Source organism: Hypanus sabinus, unplaced genomic scaffold (assembly GCF_030144855.1).
Source record: "Hypanus sabinus isolate sHypSab1 unplaced genomic scaffold, sHypSab1.hap1 scaffold_88, whole genome shotgun sequence".
Classification (NCBI taxonomy): domain Eukaryota; kingdom Metazoa; phylum Chordata; class Chondrichthyes; order Myliobatiformes; family Dasyatidae; genus Hypanus; species Hypanus sabinus.
The window spans coordinates 635,021-659,786 of NW_026781732.1; the positions used below are offsets into that span (position 1 = coordinate 635,021).

The following is a 24,766-nucleotide window of genomic DNA, read 5'->3' on the forward strand; positions in this document are numbered from 1 at the left end:
ATTGAAAGTCCAAATTCTTCAGAGATTCTTGAACAGTAGAGATAGATATGTCAAGCTTTCTGTTAGCATCCGTCATCTGTAAGCGAACCAAATTCAAGTTTCATATCATGTATTTTTGCGAAAGTAACAGATTTCTCCGATTTATTTGTTCTGCTGTTCCATTTCAGGAAAGGTCTTGCCGCTTCTCAATTCAATACCAGATCGACTTCATGCCATCATGATTAAATCATAAATCCTTTAACAAAAATAATGAATCTTCATTTTCAGAAACTTTTTATTGATGCATAATCTTCTACAGCTATAAAATGATACAAAACTTCAACAAGTTCATATATATACAATTAATAAAGCTGAAGAAAAAAAGCTTATCAAAATATATGAAGGAAAAAAGGAGTACCCCAACTAACTAAAAAAAAGGAACCCCACTAACTACCAAAAAAGGAAAAAAGGAAAACAAACATTAGGAATCAACTCCCACAACAATACATCTTACCATCATATATTCATATTTTCTCTCTCTCTCTCTCTCTCTCTCTCACAAAAAAAGAAAAAGAATCATTAACTGCTAATTCATCCTTGTATAAAATAAAATTGGAAGGAAACCATATAAAATAATACAAATTAAATAATTTGGCAAAACAGCCCCATCTTCTCTCAAAGTCCAATCAAGGATCAAAAGTTCTACTTCCATTTTTTTTTTCCAAAACCGACATATAACATTACTTGAGAAAACCATTGAATTAATGTAGGGACAGAGGTATCTTTCCACTTTAATAAAATAGCCCTTCTTGCAAACAATGTAACAAATGCAATTACACATTGATGTGAAGATGCAATACCCTGAATATGATGTGGAACTATTCCAATTAGTACAGTCAATGTAATAGGTTGTAAATTAATTTTCAGAGATTTAGAAATTGTAGAAAACAAAGATTTCCAAAAAGATTTTAAAGAAGAACATGACCAGAATATATGTGACAAAGTGGCTATTTTAGTTTTACACCTATCACAGTAATTGTCTATGTCAGGAAATATCTTGAATATCTCACCTTTGTTAAATTATAACGGTGAACAATTTTAAACTTAATTAAACCGTGATTGGCACATATCAAAGAAGAATTTACTATTTTCAGAACTCGCAACCAATCTTCATTAACAAAGGTCATATTAAGTTCTCTCTCACAATCTTGTTTAATCTTTAGTGAGAGGATATCTTTTTATAGTAAACATAAATTATAAATTCTACCAATGGAACCTCTTACTAATGGATTCAAATTCAAAATTGTATCCAACAAATCAGATTCTGCCATATATAGAAACTTAGATAAGTATTGTTGTAAAAAAATGTCAAACCTGAAAATATTGCAGTAAGTGTGTATGAGAGAGAATATTTGCTAATTAACTCTTCAAAAGTCATCAATCGGCCATCACAAAGTAAATCTGCACAAGACCGGATCCCCTTATTTCTCCACAGGAGAAAAATCGGATGAGTTATTGAAGGTTTAAATAAAAAATTTCAATATAAAAAACCATTGTTCTAAATTATTGTTCTAAATAAAGTACAAAATAAGTGAGTCAATTTGATCAATTTTTTTATTTAAAAAGATAGGAATATTTTGAAAAATATATAAAAATCTAAGTAAAATCATCATTTTCACGGCATGGATACGGCCTATTAAAGCAAGAGTAAGTGGATTCCATCCAGAAAATAGTTGTTTCATGGAGTCCATTAAAGGAACTACATTATCTTTATAAAGATATATATTTAGTAATTATAATACCTAACGATTTAAAAGAATGAACAATTCTAAATGGAATATCATTATATTTAAACACAGTGGCATTTCATGGAAACAATCCCCTTTTTATTGAAGTTAAGTTTATATCCTGAAAATTTACCAAAATCTTTTACCAAAAGATCATCTGTGTAAAGAGAAATCTTATGTATGGTTCAATTCATAGAAATACCATGAATATTTTTAGCTTCACGGAGTTTTATGGCCAAAGGCTCCAGTACAAGATTAAATAATGAAGGGCTTAATGGAAAACCCTGTCTTGTGCCACTGAAAGTGGGAAAAAAAGGACCTGAAATTATTAGTAATAACTGTGGCAATAGGATTCTCATAAATCATTTGAATCCACCTGTTGAAATTATTACCAAAACCAATTTTTTCCTAAAATTTTAAACAAATATGACCACTCAACTCTATCAAATGCCTGTCCTGCATCGAAAGAGATAACACATTGGGGTTCCTTAGATAGTGATGAATATATAATGTTCATCAATCTCCGAACACTGGAGAAACAGTAACGACCTTTAATAAAGCCTGTTGGCTCCATCGAGATAATTTTAGTTGAAATATTTTCCAAGTGGTTAGCCATTATCTTAGAGAGAGTTTTCAAATCCACATTTAATAACGAAATAGGTCTATATGATGAACGTTCAGTAGGATTTTTATCTTTCTTAAGGATTAAAGAAATAGAAGCTTCATAAAAAGGTAAACTACCCTTCTCAAAGGATTCATGAAATATTTCCAACAGGTAACGAGAAAGTAACCTTTCAATTTTTATGTAAAATCCTACCAAATACACATCAAGTCCAGGAGCTTGACCTGACTGCATTAACAACATAGTTTTCTGAATTAAATGCTCAATAACTGGTGCATCAGGCATCTGTTGATCTTCAACAGTAATTTGAGGAAATTTAATCTTATGTAAAAAAAAGCCTTCACTTTGGAGGAATCTGCAGAAAGTTGAGATCTATAAAGAAAAGAATAAATATCCTGAAAAATATTATTGATGTCTTTATCGTTACATGATATATCTCCAATATTTTTACGAATCTTTAAAATTTGTCTTAGCTACAGCTGCCATTAATTGGGAAGCTAAGTGCATAGTATTTTTATCCCCAAAAATATAAAACTGACTTTACAATTTAAGCAAATATCCTTCAATAGGATATGTTAGTAATAAATTATACTGTGATTGTAATTTAACTCTTCTTTTAAACAAAGCAACATTTGGAGAGGTAGCACTGATGTTATCTAATTCTTTGTTTAGAGATTTTATCTAATTCCATTCTTGTCTGTTTCTTCAGCTTAGCTATATATGAAATAATCTGACCACATAAATAGTCTTTTAATGTATCCGAAATTACTAACTTTGAGACGTTTCCTGTATTATTAAAGATAAAAAAACTCTGAGTTTCAATAAACTCAACAAATTCAGAACTTCATTGACAATGTTCTGGAAAACAAAGTGGTCCAGTAGAAGCATCATCTTTCAGTTCAATTATTAGGTTTAAAGGAGTATGATCAGAGACAACAATTGCATCATATTCACATTTCTGAACATTAAATATAAATCGAGGGTTGACTATAAAATAGTCGATTCTCGAATATTTATTATGAACATGTGAGGGAAAAAAAAAGAGTATTCTCTATCACTAGGATGCATATGCCTCCAAATTTCAATTAAGCCATAATCAATTAAAAAAAAGAATTAATAAGTGATGCAGAATGATTAGGGAGTTGATGTTCGGATGATAGAAGCATAGAAAATAGGTTCAGGGGTAGGTCATTCAGCCCTTTGAGCCTGCACCGCTATTCAGCATGGTCATGGCGAATCATCCAACTCAGAACCCTGTACCTACTTTCTCTCCATACTCCCGGTCGCTTTAGCCACAAGGGCCATATCTAACTCCCTCTTAAATATAGCCAATGAACTGGCCTCAACTGTTTCCTGTGGCGGAGAATTCCACAGATTCTCCACTCTCTGTGTGAAGAACTTTTTCCTCATCTCGGTCCCAAAATGCTTCCCCTATCTCTTTAAACTGTGACCCCTCTTTTCAGACTTCTCCAACATCGGGAACAATCTTCCTGCATCTAGCCGGTCCAATCCCTTTAGAATTTTATACATTTCAATAAGATCCCCCTCAATCTTCTAAATTCCAGCGAGTATAAGCCTAGTCTTTCCTCATATGAAAGTCCTGCCATCCCAGGAATCAATCTGATGAACGTTCTTTGTACTCCCTCAACGGCAAGAGTGTCTGTCCTCAGATTAGGGGACCAAAACTGAACACAATACTCCAGGTGTGGTCTCACCAAGGCCTTGTACAACTGCAGTAGAACCTTCCTGCTCCTATACTGGAATCCTCGTGCTATGAATGCCAACATACCATTTGCCTTTTTCACCACCTGCTGTACCTGCATACCAACTTTCAATGACTGGTGTACAATTACACCCAGGTATTGTTGTACCTCCCCTTTTCCTAATTGGCCACCATGTTTTCCTGCTCTTGCCACCAAGGTGGAGAACCTCACATTTATCCACATTAATTTGCATCTGCCATGAATCTGCCCACTCATCTAACCTATCCAAGTCAGCCTGCATCCACTTTGCATCCTCCTCATAGCTAACACTGCCTCCCAGCTTCATGTCTTCCACAAACTTGGAGATACTGCATTTAATTCCCTGGTCTAAATCATTAATAAATATTGTAAACAACTGGGGTCCCAGCAATGAGCCTTGCAATACCCCACTAGTCACTGCTTGCCATTATGAAATGGTCCCATTTATTCCCACTCTTTGCTTCCTGTCTGGCAAACAATTCTCTATCCACATCTATACCATACCCCCAATACCGTGTGCTTTAAGTTTGCACACTAATCTACTGTGTGGGACCTTGTCAAAAGCCTTTTGAAAATCCAAATATACCAGATCCACTGGATCTCCCCATCCACTCTATTAGTTACATCCTCAAAAACTTCTATAAGATTTGTCAGACATGATTTACCTTTCACAAATCCATGCTGACTTTTTCCGATGATTTCACCTCTTTCCAAATCTTTCACATCTTCGATAACTGTCTAGCATTGTCCCCACCACTGATGTCAGGCTAACCAATCTACAATTCCCCAGTTTCTCTCTCCCTCCTTTTGTAAGAAGTGGGGTTACATTAGCCACCCTCCAATTCTCAGGAATTAATCCAGAATCTGAAGAGTTTTGAAAAATTATCGCTAATGCATCCACTGTTTCTTAGGCTACTTCCTTAAGCACTCTGGGATGCAGGCCATCTGGCCCTGAGGAGTTATCTGCTTTTAATCCCTTCAATTTACCTAACACCACTTCTCTACGAACATGCATTTCCCTCAGTTCCTCCATCTAACTAGACCCTTGGTCCCCTACTATTTCCAGAAGATTATTTATGTCCTCCTTAGTGAAGACAGAACCAAAGTTGTTATTCAAATGGTCTGCCATGTCCTTATTCCCCATGATCAATTCACCTGTTTCTGACTGCAAGGGTTGACATTTGTCAACCAATCGTTTTCTTTAAAAGGCTATAAAAGATTTTACAGTCAGTTTTTATGTTCCCTGCCAGCTTTCTCTCATAATCTTTTGTCCCTTTCCGAATTAATCCCTTTGTCCTCCTCTGCTGGACTCTGAGTTTCTCCCAGTCCTCAAGTGTGCTGCCTTTTCTGGCTAATTTGTATGTTTCTTCTTTGGAATTGATACTATCTCTAATTTCTCTTGTCAGCCATGGGTGCACTACCTTCCCTGGTTTATTCTTTTGCCAAACTGGGATGAACACTTGTAGTTCATCCACGCGATCTTTAAATGCTTGCCATTGCATATCCACCATCATCCCTTTAAGTATCATTTGCCAGTCTATCTTAGCTAATTCCTATCTCATACTTTCAAAGTTACCCTTCTTTAAGTTCAGAACCTTTTTTTTCTGAATTAACTACGTCACTCTCCATCTTAATGAAGAATTCCACCATATTATGGTCACTCTTACCCAAAGGGCCTCGCACGACAAGATTGCTAACTAACCCTTTCTCATCACACAATAATACCCAGTCTAGAATGGCTTGCTGTCTAGTTGGTTCCTCGACATTTTGGTTCAGAAAACCATTTTGCATACATTCCAAGAAATCTTCTTCCTCAGCACCCTTACCCACTTGGTCCACCCAATCTATATGTAGAATGAACTCACCCATTACAACTGTTGTACCTTTATTGCACGCATTTCTAATTTCCTGTTTAATGCCATCCGAAACCACACTAGTACTGTTATGTGGCCTGTACACATCTCCCACCAGCGTTTTCTACCCCTGAGTGTTATGCAGCTGTACTGATATTGATTCCACATCCTCCAGGCCAATTTCCTTTCTTTCTATTGCATTAATCTCCTCTCTAACCAGCAACGCTACCCCACCTCCTTTTCTTTCTTGTCTATCCCTCCTGAATATTGAATATCCCTGGATGTTGACCTCGCATCCTTAGTCACCCTGGAGCCATGACTCTGGGATCCCAACTATATCATATTCATTAATAACTATCTGCACATTCAATCATTCACCTTGTTACAAATGCACCATGCATTGACCCACAATGCCTTCAGCCTTGTTTTTAAACACTCTTAGCCCTTATACAATTATGTTGAAAACTGGCCCTTTTTGATTTTTGCCCCGGATTTGCCTGCCTGCCACTTTTACTTTTCACCTTACTACTTTTTGCTTCTACATTCAGAAGTGTGAGGTGGTGCTCTTTGGAAGCTGAAATCTCCAAGGCAAAGTACAAAGTAAATGGCAGGATAATTATTAGTGTGGAGGAGCAGAGGGGTCTGGGAGTACATGTCCACAGATCTCTGAAAGTTGCCTCACAGGTAGATAGGGTAGTTAAGAAAGCTTATAGGGTGTTAGCCTTCATATGTCGAGGGATAGAGTTTAAGAGACGCGATGTAATGATGCAGCTCTATAAAACTCTAATTAGGCCACATTTGGAGTATTGTGTCCAGTTCTGGTCGCCTCACTATAGGAAGTATGTGGAAGCATTGCAAAGGGTACAGAGGAGATTTACCAGGATACTGCCTGGTTTAGTCAGCATGCATTATGATCAGAGATTAAGGGAGCTAGGGCTTTACTCTCTGGAAAGAAGAAGAATGAAAGGAGACATAATAGAGGTATACAAGATATTAAGAGGCATAGATAAAGTGGACAGCCAGCACCTCTTCCCCAGGGCACCACTGCTCAATACAAGAGGACGTAGCTTTAAGGTAAGGGGTGGGAAGTTCAAGGGGGATATTAGAGAAAGGTTTTTTTCACTCAGAGGGTGGTTGGTGTGTGGAATGCACTGCCTGAGTCAGTGGTGGAAGCAGATATAGTGAAATTCAAAAGGCTACCAGACAGGTATATGGAGAAATTTAAGGTGTGGGGGGATATATGGGAGGCAGGGCTTAAGGGTTGGCACAACATTGTGGGCCGAAGGGCCTGTATTGTGCTGTACTATTCTATGTTCTATAATCAGCTGCTTCATCAACTGCCAAAGCAGAATCGGCTTGCTAAGCGTTCTCCTGAATTGCACTTTGTAAGAGAATATGCCAACCCTCTCTTGGCCATTTTAAACTCTGAGCAAACTTCTCAAAATGCCGAAAGTATTTATCAACCTCTACCTCGTCAAATAGAGGAACCAATTTAACTTCTTGACTGGCCTCAACTTAACACTAGAGTCTAACGCTAGACCCCTTTGCTGCAATCTCTCTATCTTTTCCAACTCAAACAGCCGGTCTTTCTGCTTCCTCCCTGTTTTTCTGTCTGTCTAGTCTCAAGCTCCCACTGCCTTTCCGCAGCCTCCATCTTTAATTTTTCTCACTTCTACTGGAGCTCAAGCTCACGAGGTTTACTTTCAGGAAAAAACTCCAACTCCTCCACTTTAAACACTCCCTCAGATACATAATGTTCAGCTATTATCCTCTGCATCTGAGCCCTCCTCATTGTCGATTTCACCTTAGCAAGTTTTAACCTTCTAGCAAGACTCAACAACTCAATCCTACCGGCGTCCTCTAATGCCTCAGAGGCTAGTGCTTCCTGACATCTATCAACATCCATTGCTGCTGATTTTCCACACACAAATAAATCAAAAGGAATTTCCCCAATGAAATCGATAACTAATCAATACACCCCCAAATCTGTTCATATTCCGGTTGCAGGCCCCAATTTTACTCTGAATTGTTATGCTTTAGAAATGAACCAGCAGCAATGGACTACACCTGGAGTCTGTTTTTGATGTTAAAACAATCTTTAATAGAATCTACTTATACAATAACTTAAGGAAGATAAACAAAAGTTAAGTGGCATGAGTGTCAATATAGCTCCCAAACTATTCTCGGGGGAAACAAGGCTTGGAGTCTTGAGATGGTAAAGTATGAATGTTCAGTTCATCCACAGAATAGGTGATGAGAGAGAGATATTTGTAATCTAGGGTAAATGTCGAGAGAAGGCAATTATGTTGAATTCCACAGGTTCCATGGTTGTAAAATGAGAGAATAGTTGCTGTAGATTTTATCTGTCATCATTCCAAATCCACATATGAATTATCACCGAAAGTGACTTGTCACAAGAGGTATCGTCAAGTGAATTACCACACCACATCTAGGCAAGGGTTAACACATCAGTGGTCTTCACAGGATACTCCAAAACAGATCCACCCCTATGGATCAAACAAGGTAACAACCACACATTCGATGTATGCTGAATTGATAATTAACCTACCATTGTGGGCATAGAAAAATTCCAAACAGTGACCCTTGTCCACTAGTTCCCTGGGTTCGATCCTTCCATTTTTCCTCCTTCATCCCCATCTGACTCTGAGTGTCTATGTCCTTGGTTAAACTAACCAAGCTGCGAGCAATGTAAAATAGCTGCAAGTCAGACTGATTCATCTTCTTCATTTCTCTCTCTTAAAATGATAGTCCACAGCAAATGAAACCTAGAGATTCATAACAATGGCCACTCCTCATTGTGATCCGACTGGTGTACCAGCAGTTGGGATGACTAACTGAATCCTGTCCCACATTCTCAGCAGATGAACGGCTTCTCCCCGGAGTGAACTTGCCGATGTCTCTGTAGGCTGGAAGAGCGAGTGAATCTCTTCCCACATTCTGAGCAGTTGAACGGCCTCTCCCCAGTGTGAACTCGCTGGTGACTCTGTAGGCTGGATAACTCAGTGAATCCTTTCCCACATTCTGAGCAGGTGAATGGCCTCTCCCCAGTGTGAACTCGCTGGTGATTCTGTAGGGTGGATGACTGAGTGAATCTCTTCCCACATTCTGAGCAGGTGAACGGCTTCTCCCCAATGTGAACTCGCTGATGTCTCTGTAGGCTGGATAACTCAGTGAATCCTTTTCCACATTCTGAGCAGGTGAATGGCCTCTCCCCAGTGTGAACTCGCTGATGACTCTGTAGGTGGGTTAACTGAGTGAATCTCTTCCCACAGACTGAGCAGGTGAATGGCTTCTCCCCAGTGTGAACTCGCTGATGTACCAGTAGGGTGGATGACTCAGTGAATCTCTTCCCACAGATTGAGCAGATGTACGGCTTCTCCCCAGTGTGAACTCGCTGGTGTTTCCACAAGGTGGAAGAGTGAGTGAATCTCTTCTCACAGTCTGAGCAGGTGAACGGCTGCTCCCTCGTGTGAACTCGCTGGTGAGCCATTAGGTCAGATGACCGAGTGAACCTTTCCCCACAAATTCAGCAGATGACCAGCCTCTGCCCAGTGTGAACTGACTGGTATGACCACTGGTGGGAAGACCGACTGAATCCCTTCTCACACACAGAACAGGTGATTGGCCTTGCCCAGTGTGAGCTTGCTGATGTACATTCAATTGTGATAAGCAAGTGAATCCATTCCCACTGTCTGAGCGGGTGAACGGCCTTTCTCCTGTGTAAAATGACGGGCATGCAAGTTCGTCAAATGCACGAGTGAATCCCTCCCCACAGTCTGAGCTGGAAGGATGGTCGATTGAATCTCTTGCTCCACTTCTTAAGTATCTAGACAGAGACAGCAAAACTGGCGTGCCAAGTTTGAGATTCCTGGAGACAAATTCCTTCTCATTTTTAACCTGTAAAAAGATTTTCAAAATCCATCAGTGGGTTTAGGACAACATTTCAGTTGAGATTACTTGAGTTGCCAAGGTTTGATCTGGTATCACACAGTTACAGTGAGGTACATCCCAAGTTGGAGAGAGAAATCATCTTCTGACTGGGCAGAGTGCTGGTATCTGGAATGAGCATCAATTCCCTGATGCTCTTCCTGTCTCTATAAGAATGGGGCATTTCTGCCGTCTCAAATTTGTGACTTGGTTCAGTCTGACTCTCTCCATTGGTATTATTCCCTGTTCCTCCTGAGCTGCATGGGTGCCTGGCCCCACAGTAACTTAAACACTCTCACACAAATAGTTTTTCTTGATGTGCAGCTGGGATTTTCTTTTATGTGTTATTAACTTAAAGTGCCACAGTTTTAACGCCATATAAAAATTCCTGCTGAGGTGAATGGTTGGTTCGCACAGCTGTTAAAAGGGCTCAGTGAATTGTTCTAATATTTCAGGTTCTTCTAGAAATGTACAACACAGAAACAGACTAAAATAATCGATAGGGATGGGGGTAAGGGTAGGCCGGCAGGAAGGAGGCTACCTAGGCGGGAGATAAGGTATGGCTCCATCGACCTGTGTCTCCATCTTGATGGCAGAGGAGGCCAAGGACAGACATGTCGGAGTGGGAGTGGTCTGTGGAATTGAAGTGTGTGGCCACAGGGAGATCCCGCCACTGCTGGAGGACCAATGGCTGGTGTTCGGCGAAATGGTCTTCCAGTCTGTGGCGGGTCTCCCCAATGAATAAGTGGCCACATCGGGAGCACCGGATACAGTACATCACCCCAGTTGACTTTCAGGTGAAGTGGTGCCTCACCTGAAAGGACTGTCTGGGGCCTGAGATAGTGGTGACGGAAGAAGTGTGAGGGCATGTGTAGCACTTATTCCGTTTGCAGGGAAGAGTGCCCGGAGGGAGGTCGGTGGGGAGGGTTGGGGGGGAATGAATGGACAAGGGAGTCGCGTAGGGAGTGTTCCCTGCTGAAAGCCGAGGGGGGGGGGAGAGGAAGATGTGGTTGGTGGTGGGATCATGTAGGAGGTGGCGGAAGTTACAGAGGATTATGCGTTGGATCTGTACGCTGGTAGGGTGATAGGTGAGGACCAGGGGGGACTCTATCCCTGGTGGGCTGGCGGGGGATGGGTGAGGGCAGAGGTGCGCGAAATATGGGAGGAACGATGGAGGGCAGAGTTGATAGTGGACGAACGGAAGCCACTTTCTTTAAAAAAGGAAGACATCTCTTTTGCCCGAGAATGAAAGGCCTCATGCTGAGAGCAGATGCGGCGGAGGAATTGAGTGAAAGGGATAGCATTTTTGAGGAGACAGGGTGGGAGGAGGAATAGTCTAGGTAGCTGTGGGAGTTAGTAGGTTTGTAGTAGATGTCAGTGGATCGGGTGTCTCCAGAGATAGAAACAGAAAGATCTAGAAAGGGAAGGGAGGTGTTGGAAATAGACCAGGTGAATTTGAGGTGAAATTTGGAGGCGAAGTTAATGAAGTCCTAGGCCCCAGGCAGTCCTTTCAGGTAAGGCACCACTTCACCTGCGAGACAACCGGGGTGATATACTGTATCCGGTGCTCCCGGTGTGGCCATTTATACATTGGGGAGACCCGCCTCATACTGCGAGACCGTTTCGCCGAACGCCGGCGCTCAGTCCTCCAGCAGTGGCCACACACTTCAATTCCACAGACCACTCCCACTCCGACATGTCTGTCCTTGTCCTCCTCTGCCATCAAGATGGAGACACAGGTCGATGGAGCAATACCTTATCTCCCGCCTAGGTAGCCTCCTTCCTGCCGGCATGAACATCCAACTCACAGACATCCGTTGATACCCCTGCCCCCCACCCTTACCCCCATCCCTATCGATTATTTTAGTCTGGTTCTCTTTCTCTCTCTTTGTCCCCCCTCCCTATAATCTCTCCCCCCAGACCTACCTTTCTTTCTCTTTTATTTCCCATAATTCTCCACCTTCCCCCAGCCCATTTCCCTCCAGCCTATCTCTTCCCAGCTCTCTACTTTAACCCTCCCCCCACTTCTTATCCCCCATCGACCATTCCATGTTACTCCACTCCTGATGAAGTTTTTCGGCCCAAAATGTCATTATTACCTCCTCCCATAGATGCTGTCTGACCTGCTGAGTTTTGCCAGCATTTCGTGTTTTTTTATTTATTTCCAGCATCTGCAGATTCACTCATGTTGAACACAGAAACAGGTCCTTTGGGCCATCTAGTTTGTGCTGAACTATTTAAACTGCCCACTCCCACACCTCTACCATCCACGTACCTACACAAACCTCTTAAATGTTGAAATCGAGCTCGCATGCACCACTCCTGATGGCTGCTCATTCCACACCCGGATGACCGTCTGTACGAAGAAGTTTCCCCTCATGTTCTCCTTAACATTTCACCTTTCACCCTTAACCCCTGGCCTCTGGTTGTAGTCCCACCCAATCTCAGTGGAGAAAGCCAGCTTGCATTTCCACTATCTATTCCTCTCTATCACAATCAAATCTCCCCTCAATCTGCTACATTCGAAGGAATAAAGTTCTGACCTGTTCAATCTTTCCTTATAACCCAAGTCCTCCAGACATGGCAACTTTATTGTGAATTTTCTCTGAAATCTCTGAACCTCTTTTACAGCTTTCCTGTAGGCAGGTGACCAAAACTACACACAATACTCTAAATTAAGCCTCACCAATGTCTTCTACAAGTCAACATAACATCTATATATTGTCAATATTTGGTTCATGAAGGCCAGTGGGCTAAAATCTTTCCTTCCGTCTCTATCTGACTGTGAGACCACTTTCAGTGAAATAAGGACTTGTATTCCCAGGTCCCTTTCTTCCACAACACTCCTCCGTGCCCGATCAGTCATTGTGAAAGGCCTCCCTTGGTAGGTCAGACCAAAGAGGAACACCTATTTTCCATTTCTCAAACCATTTTCCCAGGGGGTCCAGATCGCACTGCAAGCCTTGATAGTCTTCCTCGCTGTCCACTACACCACCAGTCTTGGTGTCATCCACAAATCTGCTGATCCAGTTAACCACACTATCATCCAGATTACTGATATAGATGACAAACAACAACAGACCCAGCACTGATCCCCGTGGCAACCACAAGTAACAGGCCTCCAGACAGAGAGGCAACCATCTGCTACCATACTCTGGCTTCTCCCAAAGACATTGTCTCATCTGATTTCCTGTCTAATCTTGAATGCTGAATGACTGAACATTCTTGACCAACCTCCCATATGAGATTTTGTCAAGTGCCATGCTAACATCCATGTAGACAACATCCACTGCCTTGTCTTCATCCACTTTCCTGATAACTTCCTCGAGAGACTCTATAAGACTGGTCAGACATGATCTACCATGCTGTCTATCCTTAATCAGTCCACATCGATCCAAATACTTATATATCGGGTTCCTGCCCATATGTTCTAATAACTTTCCCACAACTGATGTCAAGTTCACTAACATAACATTTTCTCGTTTTTACTTAGAGCCCCTCTCGAACAGTGGAACAACATTGTCTGTCCTCCAATTCTCCAGTACCTCACCTGTCACTAAGGATTATTTCAATATCTCTGCTTCAACCCTGACAATTTCTGCTCTTGTCATCCGCAGGGTCCCAGGGAACTTGCCGAGCCCTGGGAATTAATCCACGCTAATTTGTCTTAAGGCAGCAAAACCCTCCACCTCTGTAATCTGTCCAGGGTCTCTGAAGTTGTTGCTGCTTTGTGTCACCTCTATCGACTCTGTGTCCATCTCCTGAGCAAATACAGATACAAAACTACTATTTAAAACCTCCCCCATCTATTTTGTCTCCAGTATAGATTACCATTCCGATCGTCCAGAGTGGGCTTGTTTCTGTTCTGACTTTCTCCATGTTTCTGTGACAGAGAAGCTGGCCAAACCTGACTGGAAGGGGAGTCTGGTAGGAGTGACGACGGAGCAGCAATGGCTGGAGTTTCTGGGAGCAACTCGGGAGCTGAGTGATAGACACATCCCAAAGAAGTTGAGCATTGGAAAGGCAGGAGGACACAACTGTGGCTGAAATGAGAAGTCTAAGCCAACATAAAAGCCAAAGAGAGGGCAAATAATAGAGGAAAAAACATTGGGAAGCTTTTAGAAACCAACAGAAGGCAACTAAAGAAAGTCAGATGAGCTCAGGGTGTGGAAATATGATATTGTAGTCATTAATGCATCTTGATAGCACCCAACAGCCTGAGGAATTTAGAGGAACAAAATATCCATGGCCTCGATATCTCTTAAAAACAAAGGTTCCCTGCACCAGTTACCTTTCAACTTTTATTTTGGCAGGCACATACAAACTCTGCACCCTCAAAATTTCACTTCTGAAGAACCCCCACTTACCAAGTACTCCTTTGCCAGAAAACAGCCTGTCCCAGTCCACACTTGTCAAATCCTTGCAAATACCATGAAAATTGATCTTTCTCCAATTTAGAATCTCGAGAGGTCCAGACCTCTGTTTTTCCGTACTTACTTGGAATCTCATGGCATTATGATCACTATACACAAAGTGTTCCCATTCACTAATTTCTGTCACCAGCCCTGGATCAGTTCCCAACAGCTTATTGCACACTTCTACACCGGATGTGTTACGTACTGATTAAGGCTCATTTGACAAACTCTACCCCATCTAGTCCTTTTACAGTATGGGAGTCCCAGTCAATATATGGAAAGTTAAAATCACATACTATATCAACTATTGTTTCTTGGTATAGTCTGTGAACTCTCTAAAAATTTGTTCCTCTAGATCCGTCAGACTGTTGGGTGCAACCAATTCCCAGTAATGCCTACGATATCACAATTCCATGCCCTGGGCTCATCTGGCTTTCCTACGATGCTTCTTGCATCGTGATTTCCACAGCTCATCACATCCATCGCACCAAGCTCAAGCATTTGATGCTGACTCTGTCTGAGGTCTGAACAACATCTGTCTAGTGTCAAGAAAACAACCTCTCCCTCAATGTCAGAAAAACCTCTGATGCTGAATTTTGTGGTGAGGACGCAAGAAAGGTTTTCTTCTGATGACTCTCCATGAAGGTCATGTTTGTGCAGGTGTCACTGCACAGTAGAACAATGCACCACCACTCCAGAGTCTGCTAAATCTTCCTGAAGGTCTTTTTACAGTCAAACAGGGGTTTTGATTTGCCTTTCCAGCAATCCTACGAGTAGTTCTTTCGGAAAGTTTTCTTGGTCTTCCAGACATCAACTTGACCTCCACCGTTCCTGTTAACTGCCATTTCTTAAATTACATTACAAACTGAGGAAACGGCTACCTGAAATCGCTTTGCTATCTTCTTATAGCCTTCTCCTGCTTTGTGGGCATCAATTATTTTAACTTTCAGAGTGCTGGGCGGCTGCTTAGAGGAGTCCATGGCTGCTGATTGTTGGGACAAGGTTTGAGGAGTCTGGGTTTGTGATCTGCATAACTTGGCCTGCCCTAACGATGACTGTGAACAAGCCATTGTCCTAACAAGCTAATTCAGGTCTGAGACCTTGGTAAAATTTAACTGAGAGCTCAAATCTCTTGGGGTGTCCAAACTTTTCCATGATGCTCCTTTCCTTTTTTTCCCCACTCTAAAATTGTACAAAACAGAAATAATACACTAAACTGCTGAAGAAGGATTTCAGCCCAAAACGTTGTCACTACCTCCTCCCATAGTTGCTGTCTGGCCTGCTGAATTCTACCAGCATTTTTGTGTTTTTAATAATACACTAATCTTGCTTAAAATGTTGAATGTTTTATCTTTAATTTTATGACTTTTGGAGACCAGTTCACCTTCTACTCACTGAACTATTCATAGTAACAGGAAGTTTGACCAGTGGTGCCCAGGCGTTTGCATACTGGGGTGGAGAGCGCGGGGTGTGACGGGGGAGAGGGGGAGGAGGAGGAGGAGTGGGACTGACAAGGAGCGAAGAGGGAGAATGCGTGGGGTGAGTGGTAGATTTGGAGGGTGAGAAAGAGGGGAAGACAGTGTGGGATACGGGAGCCAGCAGGGAGAGTGTTTGAGAGAGGGGGGAGGGTGGGATGTAGGGAGAGAGACAGAGAGGGAGAGAGCTGGAAATGGAAGAGGTTACAGAGTGGTGGAGGCGACTGAGTGAGAGAGACGAGTTTGATTGAGGTGCATGAGAGAGGAGGAGATGGAGAGGGGAAGACAGAGGGTGACTGAGATCGAGTTGGTGGGTGATAGGGTTAGGGACAAGGATTGTGGGATGGGAGAGAGAATGGAAGAGTAAGAGAAACATGGATAGGGGAGAGAGGGAGAGAGAAATGAAGAGAGGCATGACAGAGTGAGGAGATGAAGAGAAACAAGAGAGAGGAGTACGATTTATTACTAGAGGGGTAGAGAGAGTAGCAAAAAAGGAAAGCGCGAGGAAAGGGGTGAAAGAGAGTGGGAGACTGGTCAAGTAGCAGTGCAACTGAGAGGGATAGGGAAGAGAGAAGCGGGAGGGAGAGAGGCGGTGAGGAAGCAAGGATGATTGAGGGGGCGATGATAAGGAAGGGGTGAGGGAGAGTTGAGAGTGTGGGAGAGAGGGAGCAAGAAGGGAGGGCTGGAGTAGAGGGCCCCAATGAGAAAGACTGTGAGGAGGGTGTGGTGAGGGAAGTGGGGTAAGTAGCTAGGGGTGAGGGAGAAAGGCAAGGAGACTGTGTGTCTGATTAGAATTGTTAGATTAACTATTTATCCAGTCCCCAGTTGCAGAGTCATTAATCACGTATGTTCACAACTCACCGAACAAATCCACCGTGGGATTACGGTTCCATGCTGGGAATTATGAGTGTGAGGGCAGCTTGCTGTTCTCGGTGTCGGATGTGGGAGGTCCCGGAGTCTCCTAGCCTCCCGGACATTCACATCTGCGCCGAGCTGCAGTTCCTAAGGGTCTGTGTCAGGGAACTGGAGCTGCAGCTCGATGACCTTCGTCTGGTCAGGGAGAGTGATGAGTTGATAGAGAGGAGTTACAGGCAGGTGGTCACACCGGGGCCACGGGAGGCAAACAGGTGGGTCACGGTTAGGATGGGGAAGGGGAAGAGTCGGGTACTAGAGAGTACCCCAGTGGCTGTACCCCTTGACAATAAATACTCCTGTTTGAGTACTGTTGGGGGGGGGGGGGGTTGAACAGCCTACCTGGGGGAAGCAACAGGGGCTGTGCCTCCGGCACAGAGTCCGGACCTGTAACTGAGAAGGGTAGGGAAAGGAAGAGGAAGGCAGTAGCAATAGGGGACTCAATAGTTAGGGGGGTCAGATAGGCGATTCTGTGTAAGCAGTCAGGAGACCCGGATGGTAGTTTGCCTCCCTGGTGCCAGGGTCCGGGATGTTTCTGATCACGTCCATGATATCCTGAAGTGGGAGGGTGAGGAGCCATAGGTCGTGGTACATATAGGTAGCAATGACATAGGTAGGAAAAGGGAAGAGGTCCTGAAAGGAGAATATAGGGATCTTGGAAGAGAGTTGAGAAGAAGGTCTGCAAAGGTAGTAATCTCGGGATTACTGCCTGTGCCACGCGACAGTGACAGTAGTAATGGAATGAGGTGGAGGATAAATGCGTGGCTGAGGGATTGGAACAGGGGGCAGGGATTCAAGATTCTGGATCATTCGGACCTCTTTTGGGGCAGGAGTGACCTGTACAAAAAGGACGGATTGCACTTGAAACCTAGGGGGACCAATATCCTGGTGGGGAGATCTGTGAAGGCTACTGGGGAGACTTTAAACTAGAATGGTTGGGTGGTGGGAATCAAATTGAAGAGTCTAGGAGAGAAGAGGTTAGTTCACAAATAGAGAAAGCTTGTAGACTGTGAGGAAATCTAGGAATAATGTTGCATATTTCCCTGAAGGTGGAAGCTCATGTGGTGGTGAAGAAAGCTTTTGGTATGCTGACCTTTATAAATCAGAGCATTGAGTATAGGAGTTGGGATGTAATGTTAAAATTGTACAAGGCATTGGTGAGGCCAGATTTGGAACATTATATACAGTTCTGGTCACCAAATTATACGTAAGATGTCAACAGAGAACAGAGATTTACTAGAATGTTACCTGGGTTTCAGCACCTAAGTTACAGAGGAAGGTTGAACAAGTTAGGTCTTTATTCTTTGGAGCATAGAAGGTTGAGGGGGGACTTGATAGAGGTATTTAAAATTATGCGGGGATTGATAGAGTTGATGTGGATAGGCTTTTTCCATTGAGTGTAGGGGAGATTCAAACAAGAGGACATGAGTTGAGAGTTAAGGGGCAAAAGGTTAGGGGTAACATGAGGGGTAACTTCTTTACTCAGAGAGTGATAACTGTGTGGAACGAGCCTCCAGTGGAAGTGGTAGAGGCAGGTTCGATTTTTTCATTTAAAAAGAAATTGTATAGGTATATGGACAGGAAAGGAATGGAGGGTTATGGGCTGAGTGCAGGTCAGTGGGACTAGGTGAGAGTAAGAGTTCAGCACGCACTAGGAATGCCGAGATGGCCTTTTTCCGTGCTGTAATTGTTATATGGTTTTACCGCGTACGATTCTGGTCTCCATATCCGACAGCGGGGAGTTTTAACTCATATGGGGACCAACTGCAGCTCAACCCCAGCTGATGCGGGTGTTTCCCCTGTTCAGGTGGCGGTGAGGAAGGGGTTAATCTCGGGTTTGTGTAAATCGAGGGCTGGTTGCTGTGGGAAAGGGGTGGGACCGAGCCGGACAGCGGGAGGCTCCGGGCTCTCCAGTCTTGCATCCCTGGTTTTAGTTTTGCACTGTGTCAGGATCGCGGGATCAGTTTGTTGTGGTTCCCCAAGCTGGGAGGGTGAACGTGGGTGAAGGGGGCCTGTCTATGTGTCGGTGTGGGATGAATGGTCAGAAGGGTGTGGGGCCACTGGCGGGACGGAGATTGGTTGGGGTACTGTGGGTTATCGGAAGTAACATGACCTGGGTGGATGGGCAAGGGGTAAATTACGTTGTCATCGAGGGTGGAACTGGTCCAGTGAATCAGACAGCTCAGCTCGCCTGTCCTTTCAGGAGGCCACAATTCTCTCATCATCTTAATCACTGACTAATCTTCCTGTTAACATTGAGTTTGTTACAGAGCCCCAGAGTCTGGGAATGGCTGGGTGGTAGGAGGCAGAGGGTGATGGTGAGAGGCAGTTTCTTGGACTCGAGTTCCATGCTTAGTGACGTTCCCTGGGGTTACACCCATTGCTACTTGTAATCTATGTCAATAATTTGGTTGAGAAAGTACAGGGTATGGGTAGAGAGTCTGCAGCAAGTTCAAACAAATACTGTTTTTGAAAGACAGTCAGTAAAAACACTCCCCTCTCTTTCCCTCTCCCCACTCAGATCTGACCAAAAGCTACTTCAGAGGATGCAGGATCTTTTACTGAGTAACCACTGTGAGGGAATGGGAGTGGTTTCAAAGGGCCGGGCTGCTGGAAGCACATTACCAGTCCTGGAGTGATTGCAACTGGGTCTGACAGAGGCATAACTGGTTCTTCTGGGCACATTCAGTCTCACTCCAACTATTTCCTCCCTTCCTTTGTACAGGTATGTAATGTCTAAAGGACCAGTGTTTGAGTAAATGAGACTCACCAAACTTTCTCCTGACTGAATCACTGGAATCTCCGAGTCAGATGGGTCCTCTCCAGTCGGTGCTCTCAGTCCTCGGGCTGGTTCACTTGTTGCTGTTCCCTCGTCTTCAGTCGTGGTTTGCGTCCAGTTGGGGTTTTCCTTCCATGAAACCTCTCACCACTGGTCGAACTTTAAACAGAGAGACAATGAAGCACATTAATAATGAAAAGGAGAACTAAACATTTCTGTGTAATGTTACTAAGAACAAAACTCACTGAAATTTAAACACTGAAGGCAGATGTAATGATCTCAGTAAACAATCTTTTATTGTCCCTCACATGTCACAGACGATATGGGATAAGAAGGAGCCATCATTCAGTCACGGTAAGACATACGACACAGGAACAGAATCAGGTGATTCAATCCATCTGGTCTGTCCACCATTCAACCAGGGCTGATTTTTATTCCAACAACATATTCCTGCCTTCCTCCTGTAACCCTGAAGCTACTCAGCAATCATCAGTATATTAATCTTCACAAATATACCCAAATGGCAGCCTCAACCAACCTCTGTGGCAACAAATTCCACAGATCAGACATCTTTTGGCCATAAAATGTTTCTCATCTGAGTTTTAAGGGGAAGCATCTTTATTCTGAGACTGTGTTTTCAGATCACAGACTCTGTGTCTAATGGAAACATCCTCTCCATGTCCACTGTATCCAGGCTTTTCAGCATTCGGTAGGTTTATTAACCATACATCCCTCCACCACCCCCACCGTCCCTCTCAACACCATTGAGCACAGGTCCAGAACCATCAAATGCTCCTCATTCATAACACCGATCGTTCCTGAGATTATTCATGTAAACCTTGTTAGGAACACTGTACTGAACACATTTCCAGGAAAAACAGAAAAATCGGTTCCAGGATAATTGACAGGGAAAAGATGTGCTTTCATTACTATTCCACTATCACATGTGCTGGCGCGTGGCCAAGTGGTTAAGGCATTGGTCTAGTGATCTGAAGGTTGCTAGTTTGAGCCTTGGCAGAGGCTGCCTGTGTGTCCTTGAGCGACAACACCGGTGCCAAGCTGTATGGGTCCTAATGCCCTTCCCTTGGACAACATCGTTGGCGTGGAGAGGGGAGACCTGCAGAGACTCTAACGGAGGCCTACAAATTTTCACAGCCATTTTCATTTCCAGGTTAAAACAGGTCCATTTCATGAAATATAAACCAAGAAATAAAAAAAAACTGGAATTACCAGAAAGACTCTGCAGGTAAGGAACAGCTTACAATACAATTCAATTAATAATATTTCATCAGATTCAGTTCAAACATTTTCAGTTTTTAGTGCAGATCCCCAGCACAGCTGCCTGATTTCCACTGTGTGATTTCCAAACACAGTTTGAACACCAGACTCAGGGACTAGTTCTACTGTTGTAAACACGGAACAGCCCGTTTACTCACAGCCTCTCCCTGTGAGGATGGAATGGGAACTCATCCTCTCTTCAGACTGGCAGTCATTGCTTCCAAAGGAACTCCAGAAACAAACATCTGATCCCAGACCAGAAATACTCGATCAACACCTCACAAGCCCAAACAGCTCGATCCCTGGGTCCACTTTAGCTGGATTAAAAACTATGATATCCCAGGACCCAACCACTCAGAGTCACACAGCTTAATCTGCCACTCACCGACCCTGAGAGTCTCACACATCGTCCCCACATCTCACACTGGGTAGTGCAATCTAGGATTTCCCCACAACCAATGTCCAGCTGCTTGAAATTTCTGCTTCATTGCAGGACGAGCATCCGGCCCCTTCTGTAGAAGCTCAAACCAAAGTCAAAGCTAAAACACCAGCAGTTCCATTTGCCTGGAAAGCCGATCACAGGATTAGAGCCCAAGCACCAACTCTCCCAGTACTCTTTGCTGCCAGCAAAATGCTGCAGTGTGTCAGCCCGTCACTGTTCATAAACGAGCACCTCCACACCAATGCACAACAGAAATGGGACCTGATGACCCTCCGGCATTCCAGCTAACAAAAGCCGATTCTGGAAATGACTCAGCGAGGCCAAAGGTACAAAAGAACACTTCACAATGAAGACAGAGATTGGAAGAAAGATTGCTGATATATAACATTGAGGAGGTGGGATACAGGGTGGACCGAAGATGACCCAGATGGGAGATGTAAATCACTGAAGCAGGAAGATGGGTTTAGGAGACTGCACAGAGATTGATCAAGATGAGCAGAGATAAGCAGATGGAACCAGGTGGGAGAAGGGATCATTCAGAGGTGCAGTGCTACCAGAGCTCACCGGACAACTGCTCCGATACCTCTGTAAAAAAGTCAAAATAAACAAGCGGGTAATTTAACAGCAGCCACATATTAAATAGAGGGAATTCTACGGAAGCAGGGGGTTGGGAAGTTGGGGTGTTGGCTGGTGGGGAAAAGTACCACTAATAACATTAGGATATTTGATCGTTTTTGGTTTAATCCTGGAGCTGTGACTGTTTTTTATTTAGGTATTTGTGAAATTCCTTCTCGCTCGACCCATTGTCCAAGGAAGCTGGGAAATACCTGTACAGAAGTGCAAGCATTTCCCTGCTCTTTCCAATGGGTACCATTGGATTCCAGGAAGCAGCTATATTAAGCAAGGAATGAACATAGAAACCCAAGTTTAGAAGTTGAAAACAATGAAAGAGAAATTCACTGCTCGCTCATCTTCTTCCTGATTTTGATCAAATACACAAGCTGATCATCCAAAATCCTCTTCTACACCTGGATAAATTTAGTTTTGTTTTACAAGCTAAATGGAAAAAAAAAACATTTCTGGGCTATAAGGTAGTTTTACGTCATTTCAACTATCATTAATAGCGGATCAACCCCTTGGCCTCGCTCCACCAACTGTAGCTAATGGGAAAGAGGCTCTTTTTCTCTTTGTGTTGATAGGAAAAAGAGTAATTTAGTGAGGCAATGAATGAGATGAAATGCATTTCCAAAACTCCCAAATGGTTGCTGTCCTCCCGTTAACATTTGTCACTTCCAAACAACGATATTTTCTATTTGTATAAATGCGATAATAATTTATGTAAAGATTCAAACTTCTTTAACTTTTTATATATTTAAAGACTAAACAGGATCTGTAAAGGTCGAACTATGTAACACCCGACGTGTGAGGAGATTGTATCGACACTCACAGATACACTTCCCGTCCAACCATTTCTGCGAGAGAAATGGTACGAGGCAGATTTACCAACCCACCACTTTTGAGAATAACATTCAGCAATATTCGTGGCTTTTGCAATAGTTCATCAGAGTTTATTTTTTCATACTTGATTACTTGGTTCCAATTTAGGTGGCTAAAATTGTAAAAAATGAATTGCTTTATTTCTGTTATTTTTATACCTCTGAGGAACACTGCTAAACGCTGCAGGCCCTGCCGTTTGCTCTGACTCAGTCGTATTAGTAAGGCTACATCTATGGTGGTCCCTGGATTACTCGCTAATCCTAAAGTAAACTTTTCTCAGTAACAACCCTTTGGCTTCTAAGCAAACAAAGTTATTTTACTTGCTTGATAATTATATTTTATGATAATTGGTTAAGTGCAACAATGCAATATTTTGTCATATTATTAAATTAAGTATTATATGTTTAATTTTACCAGTTATACACTGAAATGTAATGATAGGCTGTCATCTTGTTAATGTCACTATATTTCTGTGGAGCTCTGGAATTCATATATTTCTTTCACCTTGGTTTACTGCTTGCCATTATAGGAAGCCCTATATATGTCACATCCAATTTGTGCACCTGCTCATTGCACGTATGGGGCAAGGCAGTTGCTCAGTAAATGAAATGAGCATGTACACAAATTGGATATCACAAACTGGAAGTGATTGATAAGTTTATGGCCTAAGGTGGAAGGAGTCAATTTTACAAAACCTAGCAATTTTCAATTATCTGAAACAGAAATACCACAAAAGTTATTAACTTCAAACTTACTGCATATTCACTCAAAGAGTTGAACTACACGTGCAGGCACCGAGCGCTGTATAACTTCATGCCTTCCAACTTAGGCCACGAACTTATCAATCAAACCACCACACCCCCCCCCCCCCCCCCCCCCACAGCTCCGGCAGCAGCTACACAACACCGGGATCATTCCCGACTCATCCCTGCTCGAATCGGAGAACCGCCAGCAACAGCGGCACTCGGCACCGCGCATGCGTTCAGCAGGCGTTTCTCCGCAGCACCACCGATGGCCGGAGGTCTGCACATCGTCTCCGAAGGCCGGAGATCTGCACAGCGCCACCAGTGGCTGGAGATCTATACAGCGCCACCAGTGGCCGGTGGCCGGAAGGACAACGGAGAGGTAAATCACAAACACGACAAAGTCTGTAGATTCTGGAAATCCAAAGCAACACAAACAAAACGCTGGCCGAACACAGCAGGCCGGGTAGCAGCGGGAATGGAAATCAGAATGAAAATGTTTGGACACCGGGAACTCCCGCACGGAGCGGATAGTTCAAAGGTTAGTTTATTATTAGAGCAGCTATCCATAAATAACACTGAGTTTCTGTTTCTCCATAGAACCACGAAACAAAGAAAGAGCATGAAAGTCGCTCAGGAAGAAAAATCAAACTCCCACCCCACCCCCCGGTTCAAGAAGAACGGGATCCCAATCATCAAACCCCAAAACCCACCCCTCCGCACAAAAGGGAACAATAACATCGAGTCCCACATAAAAAAAAACACTCCTACCCCGCACAACTGCGGTGGAGCCGGTGTCACCAGTGTAGAGGCGGCCGCATCGGGAGCAGCGGACACAACGGGCGACCCCGGAAGATTCACAGGTGAAGTGTCGCCTCACCTGGAAGGATGTTTGGACAGCGGAGAGAGTTCGGCCATCCGGCCCTTTCATTGTGACACCCCAAACTCCACGTCAAATCCGTCCAAACGAATCTGGGTGAATTTTAATGACCAATATATATCGATCAGCTGTCTGAATGATCCCCTGACTCTGAGAGGAAGGGGTATCTATGGTCCACACTGTCAGGGTGTTGAGTTTACCAGGAGACAAAGACTGCAGGGACGAAAGGTTTTCTGTTGGCTAATACACTGTGTGTGGACCCCGCTGGCAATTCTGGTGTTGTGACCCGAATCGGGACAAACACCACGCTGCCCACTCCACCAACAACACGGCACAGCCGGACACATAACAGGGGACTTTACATCCAACAACTCTGGATTCAGTGATGAAACCCGTGATTAATGTTGTTGTCCC

The 24,766-nt window shown here is 43.5% G+C and overlaps 1 protein-coding gene across 4 annotated transcripts in view; it reads right to left on the minus strand.

The window, feature by feature from the left end:
• Positions 1 to 427: 427 nt before the first annotated feature.
• The window catches only part of LOC132390374 (gastrula zinc finger protein XlCGF26.1-like), a 31,172-nt gene continuing 6,833 nt past the window's right edge, over positions 428 to 24,766 (minus strand). The window contains exons 2-4 of one of the 4 annotated variants that reach the window (XM_059962992.1): positions 19,504 to 19,671; positions 13,763 to 13,974; positions 5,612 to 9,901 (exon numbers count right to left, since the gene is read on the minus strand). In XM_059962992.1, the coding sequence (XP_059818975.1) occupies positions 8,859 to 9,494 (636 nt within the window). In that variant the 5' untranslated portion in view covers positions 9,495 to 9,901; positions 13,763 to 13,974; positions 19,504 to 19,671 and the 3' untranslated portion in view covers positions 5,612 to 8,858. Of the gene's footprint in view, positions 2,761 to 5,611; positions 9,902 to 13,762; positions 13,975 to 19,503; positions 19,672 to 23,484; positions 23,534 to 24,766 lie in introns of those variants that run through there. The other 3 variants (XM_059962993.1, XR_009510881.1, XM_059962991.1) reach the window with 3 other exon arrangements.